At 35.4% G+C, this 18,135-nt stretch overlaps 1 protein-coding gene across 1 annotated transcript in view; it reads right to left on the reverse strand.

Moving 5' to 3' along the window:
- NPAT (nuclear protein, coactivator of histone transcription) overlaps nucleotides 1-18,135 on the reverse strand; it is a 53,514-nt gene that overhangs the window by 27,348 nt on the left and 8,031 nt on the right. Inside the window, exons 2-3 of the mRNA XM_007447214.1 lie at nucleotides 10,292-10,410; nucleotides 188-248 (exon numbers count right to left, since the gene is read on the reverse strand). Of these exons, the coding sequence (XP_007447276.1) occupies nucleotides 188-248; nucleotides 10,292-10,410 (180 nt within the window). The remainder of the gene's footprint in view (nucleotides 1-187; nucleotides 249-10,291; nucleotides 10,411-18,135) is intronic.

The raw sequence follows: 18,135 nt of genomic DNA on the forward strand, positions 1-18,135 counted from the left end.
TATCACTCAATAAAAATGAACTATTTAATTAGATATTTCACAGTAAATTTTATCTCATCATAGTTGACACAAGTTTACTTATGGCTTTTAAGAAGTATTAATATCCTTTAAAAATTATTTCTAATTAAAAATATTAGATAAATGCTGTATAAAACTGACAAAAAAATCCCTGAACCTGAATTCTTACCTTTTGCTTTCATAGCTACATATTCATTCAAAATTGTTGTCAAATTTTTTCCAAATAAAGACTGAAAAGAAAAAGATCAAGCATTACCAAAACCAAATAATACTACCAATAATTTCCCACTACAAAATATTTCACCACAAAAATTAATAAAAGATCTGGATTACAGAGTAGATGATAAAGAAATGGTGAAGAGCAGGTCATCAAAGATGGAAACAGTAGCTTGTCAGGGGGTGAATCAAATCTTCTAAGGGTAAAGAACCTTGTCTGAATAAGATATTGAGACTATGTTTCTTTAGCTAAGATAGTACAATGGCAGGGATGCAGTTTTCAGTTGGGAGGTAGGGATCCAGTCACACAAATGAGGACCCACTCCTAATCTGCCCTTTCTATCCTGAATGCCATTTGAACCTGCCAAAGAACAAAGTAAAAAAATTGAGTGTAGGAGATATCCTTCCCAAGGATCAGTACCTTGCTATTTTCACTTCTATCATCTCATAAAGTCATTCCCCACTGCCCCCATTCCTATCAGTAATTAAAGGGCAGGCTTTTATTACCTCAAGTTTGAGGTCATATAATAGAACAGGGAAGAGCCAAGGATTTTTAGAGCAGACAGTTCTGGTTTTAAGTTCAACATTTACTGCATGTGTGAAAAATCACCCAGATTTTCTAAGGCTTACTTTCATATATAAAAATGACTTCCTAATGACTTAAGACATATGACTTCTTAATTAATACAATCTTTTGTGGTGAAGATTGATGATAAATGTTAACATATCTAAGACAATGTCTAACACATAGGTGATTACTTCCCTTTCCCCTCCTGAACTTTCATAGCAGATCCCTATTTTATTCTTCTGTGTCATTTAAAAAAATTATTTTATTTTATATTAGAGTATAGTTGATTAACAATGTTGTGTTAGTTTCCCTCCTCCCCCACTCCCCACCCTGGTAACCGTAAGTTTGTTCTCTAAGTCTGTTTCTGTATTGTAAAAAAGTTCATTTATATCATTTTTTAAAAGATTCTGCATATAAGTGATATATTTGTCTTTCTCCGTCTGACTTCACTTAGTATGATAATCTCCAGGCCCATCCATGCTGCTGCAAATGGCATTATTTCATTCGCTTTAATGGCTAATATTCCATAGTATACATGTTCCACATCTTCTTTATCCATTCATCTGCTGATGGACATTTAGGCTGCTTCCATGCCTTGCCTATTGTAAAAAGCGCTGAAATGAACATTGGGGTGCATGTATCCTTCCGAACCACGTTTTTCTCCAGACACATGTCCAGGAGTGGGATTGCTGGATCATATGGTAGCTCTGTTTTTAGTTTTTTAAGGAACCTCCATACTGTTCTCCATAGTGGCTGTACAAATTTACCTTCCCACCAACAGTGCAGGAGGGTTCCTTTTTCACACTCTCTCCAGCATTTGTTTGTAGACTTTCTGACGATGGCCATTCTGACTGGTGTGAAGTGATATCTCATTGTACTTTTGATTTGCATTTCTCTAATAATCAGCGATGTTGAGCATCTTTTCATGTGCCTCTTAGCAATCTGTATGTCTTCTTTGGAGAAATGTCTATTTAGGGCTTCTGCCCATTTTTTGATTGCATCATTTGTTCTTTTGATATTGAGCTGCATGAGCTGTTTGTAAATTTTGGAGATTAATCCCTTGTCGGTCGCATCACTTGCAAATATTTTTTCCCATTCTGTGGATTGTCTTTTCATTTTCTTTATGGTTTTCTTTGCTGTGCAAAAGCTTTTGGGTTTAATTAGGTCCCATTTGTCTATTACTATTTTTATTTCCATAACTCTAGGAGATGGATACAAAATAACAATGTTGCAATTTATATCAAAGAGTGTTCTGCCTATGTTTTCCTCTAGGAGTTTTATAGTATCCCGCCTTACATTTAGGTCTTTAATCCATTTTGAGTTTATTTTTTTGTATGGTATTAGAGAGTGTTCTAATTTCACTCTTTTACATGTAGCTGTCCAGTTTTCCCAGCACCACTTATTGAAGAGAGACTGTCTTTCCTCCATTGTATAATCTTGCCTCCTCTGTCATAAATTAATAGACAATAAGTGTGTGGGTTTATTTCTGGGCTTTCTATCCTATTCCACTGATCTATATTTCTGTATTTGTGCCAGTACCATACTGTTTTGATGACTCTAGCTTTGTAATATAGTTTAAAGCCAGGGAGCCTGATTCCTCCAGCTCCGTTTTTCTTTCTCAAGATTGCTTTGGCTATTTGGGGTCTTTTGTATCTTCATACAAATTAAAACATTTTTTTTCCAATTCTGTGAAAAATGCCATTGGTAATTTGATAGGGATTGAATTGAACCTGTAGATGGCCTTGGGTAGTATAGTCATTTTGACAATACTCATTCTTCCAATCCAAGAACATGGCATATCTTTCCATCTGTTCGTGTCATCTTCGATTTATTTTCATCAGCATCTTATAGTTTTTGGAGTACAGGTCTTTTGCCTCCTTAGGTAGGTTTATTCCTAGGTATTTTATTCTTTTTGATGCGATGGTAAATGGGATTGTTTCTTTAATTTCTCTTTCTGATCTTTTGTTGTTAGTGTACAGGAATGCAAGAGATTTCTGTGTTTTAATTTTGTATCCTGCAACTTTACTGAATTCATTGATGAGTTTAGTTTTCTGGTAGCATCTTTAGAATTTTCTATGTATAGTGTTGTCATCTGCAAACAGTGACAGTTTTATTTCTTCTCTTACAATCTGGATTCCTTTTATTTCTTTTTCTTCTCTGACTGCTGTGGGTAGGGCTTCCAAAATTATGTTGAATAAAAGTGGCAAGAGTGGACATCCTTGTTTTTGTTCCTGATCTTAGAGGAAATGCTTTCAGCTTTTCATCACTGAGTATGATGTTAGCTGTAGTTCTGTCAGATACTGCCTTTATTATATTGAGGTAGGTTTCCTCTATTCCTACTTTCTGGAAGAGTTTTTATCATAAATTGGTGTTGAATTTTGTTAAAAGCTGTTTCTGCATCTATTGAGATGATCATATGGTTTTTATTCTTTAATTTTTTGATGTGGTATATCACACTAATTGATTTGTGTATACTGAAAAATCCTTGCATCCCCGGGATAAATCTCACTTGATCATGGTATATGATCCCTTTTACTGTATTGTTGGATTTGGTTTGCTAGTATTTTGTTGAGAATTTTTGCGTGTATGTTCATCAGTGATACTGGCCTGTAATTTTCTTTTTCTTGTGGTATCTTTGTCTGGTTTTGGTATCGGGGTGATAGTGGCCTCACAGAATGAGTTTGGGAATGTTCCCTCCTCTGCAATATTTTGGAATAGTTTCAGAAGGATAGGTAACTCTTCTCTAAATGTTTGACAAAATTCACCTGTGAAACCATCTTGTTCTGGACTTTTGTTTGCTGGGAGTTTTTTAGTCAGTTTCAATTTCACTACTGGTGATTGGTCTGTTCATATTTTCTATTTCCTCCTAGTTTAGTCTTGGGAGATTGTACCTTTCTAAGAATTCATCCCTTTCTTCTAGGTTGTCCATTTTAGTGACATAGAGTTGCTTGTGGTACAGTAACTTCTGTGTTATTTAAAGTCTGCGAAGTTAAGGGATACACCTAATACTAACTTGATCATTATACCTTGCTTTATTTTTAGTAGCTAAAAAAACAATTGCTGAATGAACGCTATACAATGAATTATGTCCACATAAATTCATGTGAGGTTACAGCAAGAAGGTGGTCGTTTATAAGACAGGAAGACAGCCTTCACCAGGATCTGAAACAGGGGCACTTGATCTTGGTCTTTCCAACCTCCAGAACCATGAGAAGTAAAAATCTGGGTGGTAGATTTGCTTGTAGTTACTAGGGTATTACTGCAGCTAGGCCCCCACAGCACACAGAGCTACACACACAGATATGCTAATCCACATATACAAAAAATCTGGGGCTTCCCTGGTGGCGCAGTGGTTGAGAGTCCACCGGCCGATGCAGGGGACATGGGTACGTGCCCCGGTCTGGGAAGATCCCACATGCCGCATAGGGGCTAGGCCCGTGGGCCATGGCCGCTGAGCCTGTGCGTCTGGAGCCTGTGCTCCACAACGGGAGAGGCCACAACAGCGAGAGGCCCGCGTACCGCAAAAAAAAAAAAAAAAATCTGTATTTGTATATAACTGTACATATATTAAAATAAACTTCATAACTGATATCTTTGACTATATAATTTAATGTTACAGGTCTCATTCTTATGCTTATTTGTACTTTCTTTCTCACAGAGTGAGAAACCTGGCTCCCATTATGTATATTAATTTACTTGTTAAAGTTGCTAATTTAGAAGAATTCAGAAGAATTTAAGATTCATTCATGTTATTATATGAATCAATAGTGCTGCTTTTTACTGCTTACTAGTAGGAATGTACCAGTTTGTTTATTCATTCACTTGCTGAAAGACATCTTGGTTATTTTTAGTTTTTGACTACCACAGATAAACATCAGCATGTAAGTTTTTGTGTGAATATAAGTTTTTCAATTTACTTGGGTAAATATCTGGTTGTATGAATGCTGGGTCATGTGCGGCCCAGTTGTTTAACTTTATAAACACCTGCCAATCTGTTTTGCAAAGCGGCTGTATGATTTTGCATTGTCATCAGCAATGAATAAGAGTTTTTGTTGCTCTGCATCTTTGCCACCAAGAATCTGACAAACTTTAAAAATTGTTTTTTATAGTAGTCATTCTAATATGTATGTATCAGTATCTGACTGGGGTATTAATTTTCATTTTCCTAATGACTAATAATGTGGAGTATTTTTTTCACATGCTTATTGCCATTCCTGTATTTTCTTTGGGGAAGGGTCTTCAGATCTCTTGCCCACTAAAGAAAAAATTCAGTTTAAAAAAAAAAGTTTCCTATATATTCTGGGCACAATCCTTTATTCAGAGCTGCAAATATTTTCTCCTAGCTTATGGCCTGTCATTCTTTTAATATTGTCTCTTATAGAGCAAAAATTTAAAATTTTTATAACATTGAATTTATCAAGTTTTCATTTTTCAGTCAGTGCTTTTGGCTTCATGTCTAAAAATTCATTACCAAAACCACGATTGCACAGTTTCTCCTATGTTTTCTTCTGAAACTCTTATAGTTCTATGTTCTACATTTTGATTTATTATCCACTGTTGGTTAATTTTTGTATGAGGTATGTGTAATGGTTCTTCTTCTTTTTCTTTTTTTTTTTTAAATCTGGATGTCTAATTGTTCTATCACCACTTGTTGTTAATATTATCCTTTCTCTAGTGAATTGCCTTTGTGCTTTTGTCAAAAAAATCACATTTGGACTCTCTATTTTGTTCCACTGATCTTATGCCTAACTATCTCCTAATGCCACTCAATCCTGATTACTATTGCTCGTTAGTAAGTCTTAAGGTCGAGTAATGAGAGTCCTTGAACATATCCTTTTTAAGAACTGTTTGGGTTATTCTTCCACAACACTACTTAAGTGGTACTTGTGCTCCTACTCCAAGAGGCCAGCACTGCACATCAGCAAGCTGGCAGCAGTAGTGGCTAGGCCTCAGACCCCCAGTTTGAAGGACAGCCCTGCCCACCACCACACCCACAGCAGCTGCGGCCCAACCACAACAGGAAGGTGCACACAGCCCACACAGTGGATACCCCTGGAGCACCTGGCTCTGGTGACAGGGAGATTCTACCACTGAGTCCACCAGACACCTTCTACATAAAGCCACTCTTTCAAGACCAGGATAATACATAGAAACAAATACAGAGAGCTAGGCAAAATGAAGAGACAAAAGAATACCTTACAAACAAAACAAGATAAAACCCCAGAAGAAGAAATAAACAAAACAGAGATTAGCAATTTACCAGCTAAAAGAGTTTAAAGTAATAGTCATAAAGATGCTCACTGAACTTGGGAGAAGAATTAATGAACTCAAGTGAGAACTTCAACAAAGAGAAAATACAAAAAAGAACCAATGAGAACTGAAGAATACAATAACCAAAGTGAAAATAACGCTACAGCCAATCAACAGGTTAGAGAATGCAGAAGAATGGATCAGCAATCCATAAGATAAGGTAGCAGAAATCACCCAATTAAAACAGAAAAGATTGAAAAAAATGAGGATAGTTTAAGGGATCTCTGGGACAACGTCATGCACACTAACTTTCCCATAATAGGTATTCCAGAAGGAGAAGAGTGAGAGAGAAAAGAATAGAAAACCTATCTGAAGAAATAATGGCTGAAAACTTCCCTAACTTGTCAAAGGAAAAGACAACCAAATACAGAAAGCATAGAGTCCCATAAAAAATGAACCGAAAGAGACCCACACCAAGACACATTATAATTTAAATGTCAAAAGTTAAAGAGAAACAGAGAATCTTAAAAGCAGCAAGTGAAAAACAACTAGTTACATACAAGAGAACCCCTATAAGATGATCAGAGGATTTTTCAGCAGAAACTTCACATGCCAGAAGCGACTGGCATAACACATTGAAAGTGCTGGAAAAAATAACCAACCAACCAAGAATACTCTACCTGGCAAGATTATAGTTCAGAAGTGAAGGATACAGTTTCCCAGATGAACAAAGCCAAAGGAGTTCATCACCACTAAACTGACCCAATAAGTAATGTTTAAAGGGACTTCTTTAAATTGAAAAGGCCAAAACTAGAAATAAGAAAATTATGAAAGAAAAATATCTCACCAGTAGAGTCAAATACACAGTAAAGGTAGTGGATCACCCACTATAAAGCTAGTATGAAGGTTACAAACGGTCTACAAGAGACTCGGTTGTTCAAATCTAAAGACACACAAAGAGTAAAAATGAAGAGATGGAAAAATATTCCATGCAAATGGAAATGAAAAGAAAGCTGGGGTAGCAATATTTGTATCAGATAAAATAGACTTTAAAACAGAAACAAAGAAAGCCATTTCATAATGATAAAGTGATCAATGATCTTTTAAGTGGGTGCTACTTTAACAAAAATCAGCTATTGTCAATAAACCAATTCAACACAAGCAAATCTGATACTGGACTGCAAGTTAATGTTAAGAGTGTGATTACGGGCTTCCCTGGTGGTGCAGCAGTTGAGAGTCTGCCTGCCGATGCAGGGGACACGGGTTCGTGCCCCGGTCTGGGAAGATCCCACATGCTGTGGAGCGGCTAGGCCCATGACCCATGGCCTCTGAGCCTGCGCATCCAGAGCCTGTGCTCCACAACGGGAGAGGCCACAGCGGAGAGAGGCCTGTGTACCGAAAAAAAAAAAAAAAAAAAGAAAAGAATTGGAATTCTTTGGATTTGTGAACAATGTTTTTGGTAGCTTTACAAATATAATAATTATAAAGTATTTGCCAGACAGGATAAATTAACTCTGGATTACAACTTATGATATTATGAATTAAAAAAAGTCTAGGGCTTCCCTGGTGGCGCAGTGGCTGAGAGTCCGCCTGCCGATGTGGGGGACACGGGTTCGTGCCCCGGTCTGGGGGGATCCCACGTGCTGCGGAGCGGCTGGGCCCGTGGGCCATGGCCGCTGGGCCTGCACGTCCAGAGCCTGTGCTCCACAACGGGAGAGGCCACAGCGGAGAGAGGCCTGCGTACCGCAAAAAAAGAAAAAAAAAGTCTAATAAAAAGTTTATTGAGTATTTTTCTCTGAATACTCTCATTCTTTAAAATTATTGTCGTTAAATAAATGAAGAGCCCAACAGTATCAAATCATTTGCAGTGAAGATCCAAAGTCCCTGAAACTGTTGGGATCATATGTGTTATTTAATTTTTAAAAGCAGTTTAATATTCACAAGAAAATTCAGAGGAAGGTACACAGATTCTCCATAAACTCCTGCTCCCACAAATGCAATGCCCCCCCATTATCAGCATCACTCCCAAGTGTGTATTAAATTTCAGTTTTTTTCAGATTTTGAGATAATGCCTATTATACCTGGACATAAACTGTGTATTATGTAATAACTCCTGTGGGGTTGGGGCAGCATCCCACAATCTAAAATTAACATTTCTACAACTAAATGGATAAATAGTTAGAGAGTGGGATTTTTAAAACTATAAATATCAGTTCAAATTAGGTCCTGCTGTCAAAAGAGTTGTGAATCTGGATCACTCTTATAAAATGTTATCAATTTGCTGATGCTGAGTGTGTGCCTGGTAGATATTGAGTAAATTAGGAAAATAACTTCCTAATTGGTATCAAAGTGAAAGCTGATTACAGTAAGTCCCTTACATATGAATGAGTCCCATTCTAAGAGCGCATTTGTTAAGTCCAACAAAGTTAGCCTAGGTACCCAACTAACACAATCAGCTATATAGTACTGTATTGTCATAGGTCTATAATACTTTTCACACAAATAATACATAAAAAACAAACACAAAAAATAAAGAAAACATTTTAAATCTTACAGTACAGTACCTTGAAAAGTACAGTAGTACAGTACAATAGCTGGCATACAGGGGCTGGCATTGAGTCAAAAGGCAAGAAGAGTTACTGACTGGAGGAGGGAGAGGAGGTGGGAGATGGTTGAGCTGAAGGATCATTAGCAATAGGAGACAGAGGGCAAACTACAATTTCACTCATGCCTGACGTTGATGGCACAGGTTCTGGTTCCTTGCTGGATTCAATTCCATCTATCCTCTTGAAAAAACGATCCAGTGATGTCTGGGTAGTAGCATTTCGCATCTTTGAAAGTTTGCAATTTGAAGGTTCATATGTAGGGGACTTACTCTATTTCCCTTAGGCAGACACAGGGCTTTCTGTGTCACATCGTTAGCCATCCCCCTTAAATGAATGGATTAGATGTAGTTTCTGTTTGTTTATTCTTGAAAAAACTATGTGAACAACAATAGGATGTAAATGGTTCCTTGCAGATCAGACATAGTCAATAAATGGCCATTTCAAAACAAAAACAAACAAAAAACTTGTTAGGATTTTGACTGTAATGAATGTATAGATCAAAATTTGGAGAATGGACATTTAACAATATTGAGTTGCTCATTCCATGAACACAGTGTATCTTTCTTTTTATTCAAGTCTTTTGATTTCTTTCATGTAGATTTTAGCATACAGAGTTTACGCATATTTTGTTAGATGTATTACCTAAGTATTTTATTTTTATTTGTTTATTGGGTGCTACTGTAAATGGTATTTTTTTTTAATTCCACTTCCAATGGTTCATTGCAGGTATAAAGAAATATGATGGACTTTCGTACCCTTTGTATCCTGTGACCTTGCTAAAGTCCAGCAGTTTTGTAGGTTTTTTTAGGTTTCCTCCATAGATAATCATGTTGCCTGTGACAGCTGAAATGAATCTAAAGATCCATGTTTAAAATAAAATGACAAAATATCATTTCAAATAATGTAGTTCTAGCATATACCCATTAAATACCAAACAATGCTCTACTGGTGACAACAAGATATCAAAATATCTGTTTTATATTTGTCTGAAGTAAGCAAGTATAGGAAGAGCAAATATAGGAAAGATTGGACTGCTATATAATGCCATAGACCAGGTGGCTTGTTTCTCATTGTTCTGCAGGCTAGGAAATCCAAGATCAAGTTGGCAGATGATTTGGCTCCTGGTGAGGACCTGTTTCCTGGCTTGTAGACATCCCCCTTCTTGATGTGTGTGCACATGGACATTTCTCTGTCTTTCACTTTTTAAATCCCATCATGAGGGTCCCAACTTCATATCCTAATCTAAACCTATTTACTTTCCAAAGGCCTTACCTCTAAATACCATCACACTGAGGGCTGGGGTTTCAATATATGAATTTTGGAGGGATACAAATATTTAGTCCATAACAGGTAGTAAACAAGTAAGCACCAAAACAAGCAGTAGTGAAACTAATTAGAAATGAGGGTGTCATTTTGAAACTGACTCTCAAAGTTGGAATTCACTTCCCAGCTTAGACATAAATGTATGAAAAAAAGAGCTGGCCTTCTTTAGGTCTTTCCACCGATGCATGAATACAAACTATCAAATTTCTGCCCATTTTGATTTTTCTAATGGGCTGATTTTTAAGACCATGTTTATAGTGTCTTATGTGGGTCAATGATGAAATATTTCCTTAAAGAACAAATCACTCACCAGTAAGCAGGCTGGGATAAAACCTTCATCTGTACAGTGTTCTGCATATTCTTTTAAATTTGAACTTTCCAAAATAAAAGCATGGCAGGTAGAAGTAAGGTTCTCTTGTTGTAAGTAACCTAAAGGAAAAATAAAATGTAACTCAGTAATTTCAGTAAATGCTGAACTTTCAATTAAAACTGCTGTTGAAAATTCTACAGCAGTTTCATATCACTAATGTAACTTCAGGTGAACATGATGGGATTCTACAGCCTTGCCTCAAACACCAGTTTGTGCTGCAATACAAAGCAGAATTCATAAAACAGCTGTTCAAAAAGAAAAACTCTAGCTAATATGCTATAAAACCATAGTAAACAAAACAGTATGGTACTGGCATAAAAACAGACAAATAGATCAGTGGAATAGAATTGAGAGCCTAGAAAAAATCCACAGCATACACGGTCAACTAAATTTGACAAGGAAGCCAAGAATACTCAATGGAGAAAAAACCATCTGTTCAAAAAATGGTGCTAGAAAAATTGGATATTCACACGTAAAAGAGTGAAACTAGACCCTTATCTTACACCACTCACAAAAATTAACTTGAAATGGATTAAAGACTTAAACATAAGACCTGAAAGCAAGAAACTCCTAGAAGAAAACAGGGAAAAAGCCCTTTGACATGGGTCTTGGCAATGATTTTCCGGATTTGACACCTAATGCACAAGTTACAAAATAAAAAATAAACAAGTTGGAATATATCAAATTAAAAAGCTTCTGCACAGAAAAAGAAACCCATCAACAAAATGAAAAAACAACCTATGGAATGGGAAAAATATTTCCACATATCTATCTGATAAGGGGTTAATAACCTAAATAAATAAAGAACTCATAAAATTCAAGAGCAAGAAACCAAGCTATCCAATTAACCCTTGTGTACTGTTGGTGAGATTGAAAACTGATACAGCCACTATGGAAAACAGTATGGAGGATCCTCAAAAAATTAAAAATAGAACTACCATACGATCCAGCAATTCCACTTCTGGGAATATATCCAAAGGAAAGAAAAAACACTATCTTGAAAAGATATCTGTGACCCCTGTGTTCATAGCAGCATTATTTACAATAGCCAAGGCATGGAAATAACCTAAGTGTCCACTGATGAATGTATGGATAAATAAGTTGTGGTATATATATACACACAATGGAGTATTATTCAGCCATTAATAAAAAAAAATGAAATCTTGGCATTTGGGACAACATGGATGGAACTTGACAGTATTATGGTAAGGGAAATAACTTAGGCCAAGACAGACAAATGCTATATGATCTCACTCATATGTGAAATCTTAAAAACAAAAACAAAAAAACCCCAACTGAACTCACAGAAAAAGAGACCAGATTTGTCGTTACCAGAGGCAGGGGATAGAAGGAGGGGCAATCAGAAAACGGTGGTCAGAAGATACAAATTTCCAGTTACAAGATAAATACAGTTAACCCTTGAACAATGCTGGGGCTAAGGGCATCGACCCTCCACACAGTCGAAAAATCCATGTACAACTATAGTTGGCCCTCCAAATCCGAGATCCACATACGCAGATTCAACCAACTATGGATTGTGTAGTACTGTAGTGTGTGTTTGTTGAAAAAAAAATCCACATGTAAGTGGACCCGCACAGTTCTAATCTGTGTTGTTTAAGGGTCAACTGTAAATACTAGGGACTGTAAGTACATTGCAATAAAGTAAGTGATTATACTTAACGCTGCTGTATGATATATATGAAAATTGTTAGAAGATTTAATCGATCCTAAGAGTTCTCATCACAAAGAAAAAAAAATTTGTTTTTTTGCTTTCTCTTTTTATTGTATTTATGTGAGATGATGGAGGCTAACTGAACTTACTGCGGCAATCATTTCACAATATATATGTCAAACCATTATGCTGTACACCTTAAACTTATACAGTGATGCATATCAATTACATCTCAATAAAACTGGAAAAAACCAAAACTCCCAGAAACTCCAGCTAACCCAGAAAAATAAGGTGTTTGATAAAGTGCAATTACTGCACAGTAATGCTTACAGGAGAAACAATAAAGTAACAATAAATAACAAGAGAACCAATAAGTGATAAATGTTCTACTCCGTAACCTCCACATTAACTAGGTGAGTAGATGGTATAAATTAACTTATTGGATTATGAAAAAAATTACATTCTCTCAACATTGCAATTTACCTGTATATTTCACTTATTTGCCTAATGGTTTAAAAAAAAATTGAACAGAAGACCTACTTTGTATGAAATGTAAGAAAGGCACTCCTTTGCTTTTTAATTTCCGCGCTTTGGGAATCAAAGCATTAACTATTTCAACCAGAACTTTAACATTCACACCTAACTGACATTTATGAAACAATATCATGTACCAGTGCTTTGTACTTTCATATATATGAACACTGTCTTGACTAGCATCCTATCCTTGTTTTTTTATTTTTTAGCATCACTGGGGTTCAACTAACCAACTCTATAAGCAGTAGTATAGCAGAAAAAGAACACTAGATAGGATATCAGGAGACCAGGTTCTTATTCTATTGTGTTAAAATAAGCATTGTGGCTTTGGGGAAAAAAAGCACTTAAATTCTTCCAGAGTAAGATACTTCATCTATGAGGCATCACACCCGCCTTGACTTGTGAATCAAATCTGGTTAAGTTATTTCCTTGTGTAAAGCTGAAGGGCTCACATCATTTCCCACAGCTCTCAGGTTAAACTTCTAAATCCTGAGCAGCTTCAGCGGGAATGGAAGAGTAAGGACCTCCAAAAGTCCTCTCTTCTATAAAAGCAATGAGAACACTGGCACAAATTATTAAACTTTTACAGAACTCTGAAAATAATCATTGCTTTGCAAAAAAATCTGTGAGCATTTATTAAGAAAAATGGCTGAATGTCAGTAAGGACAATGAACACTGTGGCATTTTAACGTCCTCTATTCTCATGCTCATCTCTCCAACTGAGTGGTATACTTGAAAATCAACAGCCTGCAAATGCAGTGAAAACCAGCAGCCCAGTAGAAAACGGACAGATCAGATGAAGCTGGAATCTTTCCCAAGTCCCATTCCCAGAAACTGTCATTATTTGATTTGTGTGACAACTTCATGTAAAACCTCACTTGCGTGGCTTGTTTTTGAATTGAATCAAAGTTCACCCTGTGTAAACCTTCTCCTTGGAGGTGTTTTTGTTAAATCAATCAGCAGAAACTGGTTAACACTGCAGCTGCCTATGACAGAGATAATAGTTGGGACAAACAACAAGCTAAACAAACAAACAAACTCAAAAAGAAAAGCTGGGGAATGAGAAGTCTGTAGGGGGATTTTAAAAGCTCTGACATACTCCTGGGATACTAGAAGGCCATGTGCAAATGTAGGGTAGCATGTGTATTCAGAAAAGATCTGACAACCCTAAGCACTCACCTCTGGCTGACCATAAGCCTCTGACAAGCAGGAAGTGAAGGCTAAGGCAAAGCTGTCAAATGCTTAGCTGAATGTTGAAGCATACCCCAATGTACACACAGCCCCCTAGCAAACAGTGGGAGATTTATTGACTCCAAGCATTTAAGGAAATCATTGTCCAATCATAGAATATAAGCTCAAAGAATATAGACTTTGTATAATTAGTTCAGGAAACTAATTGTTAAAAAAAAAAAACTGCTAAACAACAAGGAGCAATAACAAACATGAAGGAGGGAGGTGAATCAGATTACAAGAGTTGTCACATTCTACCACTATACCAATTGAAAACTTTTAAAGTTCTCAATTTTCAATAAAGAAATTATGAGACATGCAGAAAAACAAGAAAGTATGGCTAATAAACAAGGGGAAAAATATGCGGTCAGTAGAAACTGTCACTAAGGAAGCCAAGGCACTAGACTTGAAACTTTCAGCTTTTTAAAATAAGGTCAGAGAACTAAAGAAAACTATGCCTAAATATCTAAACAAAATTATGAGAACATCTATGAAAAAGAAATAAAAGAGAAAGAAATTAAAAGAAAAAAACCATGTAGAAATTCTGGAGTTGAAAATAAAAAACATAATAACTGAAGTACAAAATTTGCCAATAAATAGCAGATTTGAGGAGAAAGATCAAAGAATCAGTGCACTTGAACATAGATCAAATGAGATTATCCAGTATGAGGAACACAAAGAAAAAAAGAATGACGAAAGTGAACAGTCTCAGAGACCTGTGAAACTTTCAAATGTACCAACATAAGCATATGTCTGGGGTCCCAGAAGGAACTGAGAGACAGAAAAGGGTAGAAAGAATATCTGAAGAAATAATAGGCTGAGAACACCCAAAATTTTAGGAAACTATAATCAATCTACTTATTCAGGAAACTCAAAAAACTACAAGTAAAATAAACTCAAAGAGATCCATAGCTAGACATATCATAAATTGTCAAAAGAGAGAATCTTGAAAGTGGAAAGAGAAATGGCTTATAACATACAAGCGATCCTCTATAAGATTAACAGCTGAGTTCTCATTAGAAACCATGAAGGCCAGAGGCAGTGAGATGACGTATTAAAAGTGCTGACAGAAAAAAGTCAACCAAGAATTCTATTATCTAGCATGACTTCTTCAAAATTAAGAAACTAAGAGAGTCCCAGATTAAAAACACTGAAGTAATCTGTTGCTAACAGACTTGCCCTATATGAAATATTAAAGGGAGTCCTTCAGACTAAAATGAAAGTCAAATCCACACTAAAAAATTAATGAAAAATGGTAAAGGTAACTACACAGGCAAGAATAAAATAGTATAAGTGATATTTGTTTGTAATCCTTTTTCTCCTCTCTGCTTTAAAAGACAACTGCAGGGACTTCCCTGGCGCTCCAGTGGTTAAGACTCTGTGCTTCCAATGCAGGGGGCGTGGGTTCCATCCCTGGTTGGGGAACTAAGATCCCACATGCTATGGCCAAATAAAAAAAATAAATAAACTATTAAAATAATTAATTAAAAAGGGGGAAAATGTTCAAAAAAAGACAACTGCATACAGCAACAATTATAAATCTGTCTTGATGGGCATACAATATATGAAGATGTAATTTATATTACTTTAACAGCAAAAAGAAGGGGAAAGGGAATGGAATTATAAAGGTGCAAAATTTTTAATATACTATTGAAACTAAGTTGATATTAATCCAAATAGAATTGTTTTAAGTTAACTGTAATCTCTAAGCAATCATGAAGAAAATAACTTAAACATAAAAAATAAAAAGGAAACAATTAAATTAGAATGTTAAACTGGATCTATTCAATACAAAAAAGGCAGTACTAGAGGAATAGCAGAACAACAAAAAAAATAAGATATATAGACTACAAATAATTAAATGGCAGACAAAATCCACACCTAATCAGTAATTACATTTAATGGCAATGGATTAAGCACCTAATTAAAAGGCAGAGACTCACAGAATGAATAAAAATATGATCCAACTACATGTTCTTGACAATAAACATACTTTAGATTAAAGACACAAATTAGTTGAAAATAAAAGGATGGAAAAAGATACACCATCCAGACAGTAACCTAATGACAGCTGGAGAGGCTACACCAGTATTACACAAAGTGGACATTAAGACAAGTGAACATGATATTCAATGATTAAAGACTCAAAGCTTTCCCCACAAGATCAAGGACAAGACAAAGATGTCTGCTTTTGCCACTTCTATGCAACACTGTACTGAAAGTTCTAGCCTGGGCAAGACATCATCTAATCTGAAAATAGAGATATCTGACTCTTTCCTTTCCAATCTGGATGCTTGTTATTTCAATTTCTCTCCTAATTGCTGAGTCTTTAATAAATGAAAAAAGACTGAAAACATACTGAATATGGAATTAAATGAGAAATCAGAAACAATGAGAAATTCACAAATATGTGGAAATCAAACACTCTCCTAAATAATCAAAGGGTCAGAGAATATATAAATAAGTAGAAAATATTTTAAGATAAATGCAAACAAAAATACAATATACCAAAACTTATGGGATGCAGCTAAAGCATTGCTTATTTGTATACTTATAGCTATAAATAACTGTATTAAAAAGATGAAAGACCTCAAATCCATAACCTATCCTTGCACTTTAAGAAACTAGAAATAGAGCAAACTAAACCCAAAGGAAGCAGAGGGAAGGAAATAATGGATATTAGAGGGGAAAAAAAAAAGGAATAGAGAGTTAAAAAATAGAGAAAAATCAATGAAACCAAAAGTCAGTCCTCTGTTTCCAGATGAGATGATGTGACATGTAGAAAATTTTAAATGACTTCAGCAAGGCTGTGGGATACAAGATGCATATACAGAAATCAACTGTATATCTATACACTTGCAATGAACAATCCAAAAATGAAATTAAGAAAACAATTCTATTTAAAATAACATTAAAAAGAATACTTAGAAATAAGTTTAACAAAATAAGAGTGCACTAAAACTAGAAAACATTAAAAGATGTTAAATAAGACTAAATAAATGGGACGATATCTTGGGTTCATGAACCCGAAGAATATCAATACTCCCAAAGTTGACCTACACATACAACACAATCCCTATCAAAACCCCACCTGCCTTTTTTGCAGAAATTAATAAACTGATCCTAAAATTTGTAAGGAAATACAAGGGACACAGAGTAGCTAAACAAGCTCAAAAACAAAAAAACTGGAGGACTCACACTTACCTATTTCAAAACATATTACAAAGCTATAGTGATCAAGATAACTGTGTACTGGCATAAGGATAGACATGTAGATCAGCTGAACAGAATTAACAGTCTAAGCTTTTATGGTCAATTGAGTTTTTAGAAAAGTACCACATCACTTCAATGGGGGAAAGAATAGTCTTTTCACAGCTGGTGCTGGGACAACTGGATAGTCACCTGCAAAAAACTGAAGTTGGACCCTTTCTTCATGCTAAATACAAAAAGTAACTCAAAATGAATCATACACCTAAATATAAGAGCTAAAATTATAACTTTTAGAAAAAAATCACAGGTGTAAATTTTTTTGACCTTGGATTAGACAATGGTTTCTCACATATGGCATCTAAAGAATAAGCAACCAAAGAAAAAAAATAAACTGAACTTTATCAAAATTAAAAACTTTTGTACTTCCAAAGATACTATCAAGAAAGTGAAAAGACAACCAACAAAACGGAAGAAAATATTTGCAAATCATATATCTGATAAGGGACCAGAATCCAGAATATATTAAAAAAACTCTTGCAAGACAATAATAACAAGACAAATAACCGAATTAAAAAATGCACAAAAGATCTGAACAGACCTTTCTCCAAAGAAGATACACAAACTGCTAATAAGCACATGAAAAGAGGCTCAACTTTGTTGGTCATTAGGAAATGTAAAAGCAAAAGCACAATGAGATATACTAATTCATACCCATTAGGATACCTAGAATTAAAAGATAGACAGTAGTTAGTATTGGCAAAAATGTGGAGAAATTGGAAACCTCATATATTGCTGGTGGGAACATAAAATGGTACAGCCACTTCTGAAAACCATATGTTAAGTTCTCAAATATAGTAAACATAGAATTACCATACAACCAAGCTATTCCACTCCTAGGAATATATCTAAGAGAACTGAAATCATATGCCCAAACAAAACTTGTACACAAATGTTCACAGCAGCATTTTTAATAAAAGCCCCAAAGTGGAAACAAGCTACTGTTCATCAATGGACAAACAAAATATGGTATATGCATACAACAGAATATTATTTAGCCATAAGAAGGAATTAACTATACTTGTTGAAACATTGATGAATCTTGAAAACACTGGTAAATTCAAGAAGACAGACATAAAAG

The sequence above is a fragment of the Lipotes vexillifer genome, unplaced genomic scaffold (genome assembly GCF_000442215.2).
Source record: "Lipotes vexillifer unplaced genomic scaffold, Lipotes_vexillifer_v1.1 scaffold1725, whole genome shotgun sequence".
Lineage (NCBI taxonomy): Eukaryota > Metazoa > Chordata > Mammalia > Artiodactyla > Lipotidae > Lipotes > Lipotes vexillifer.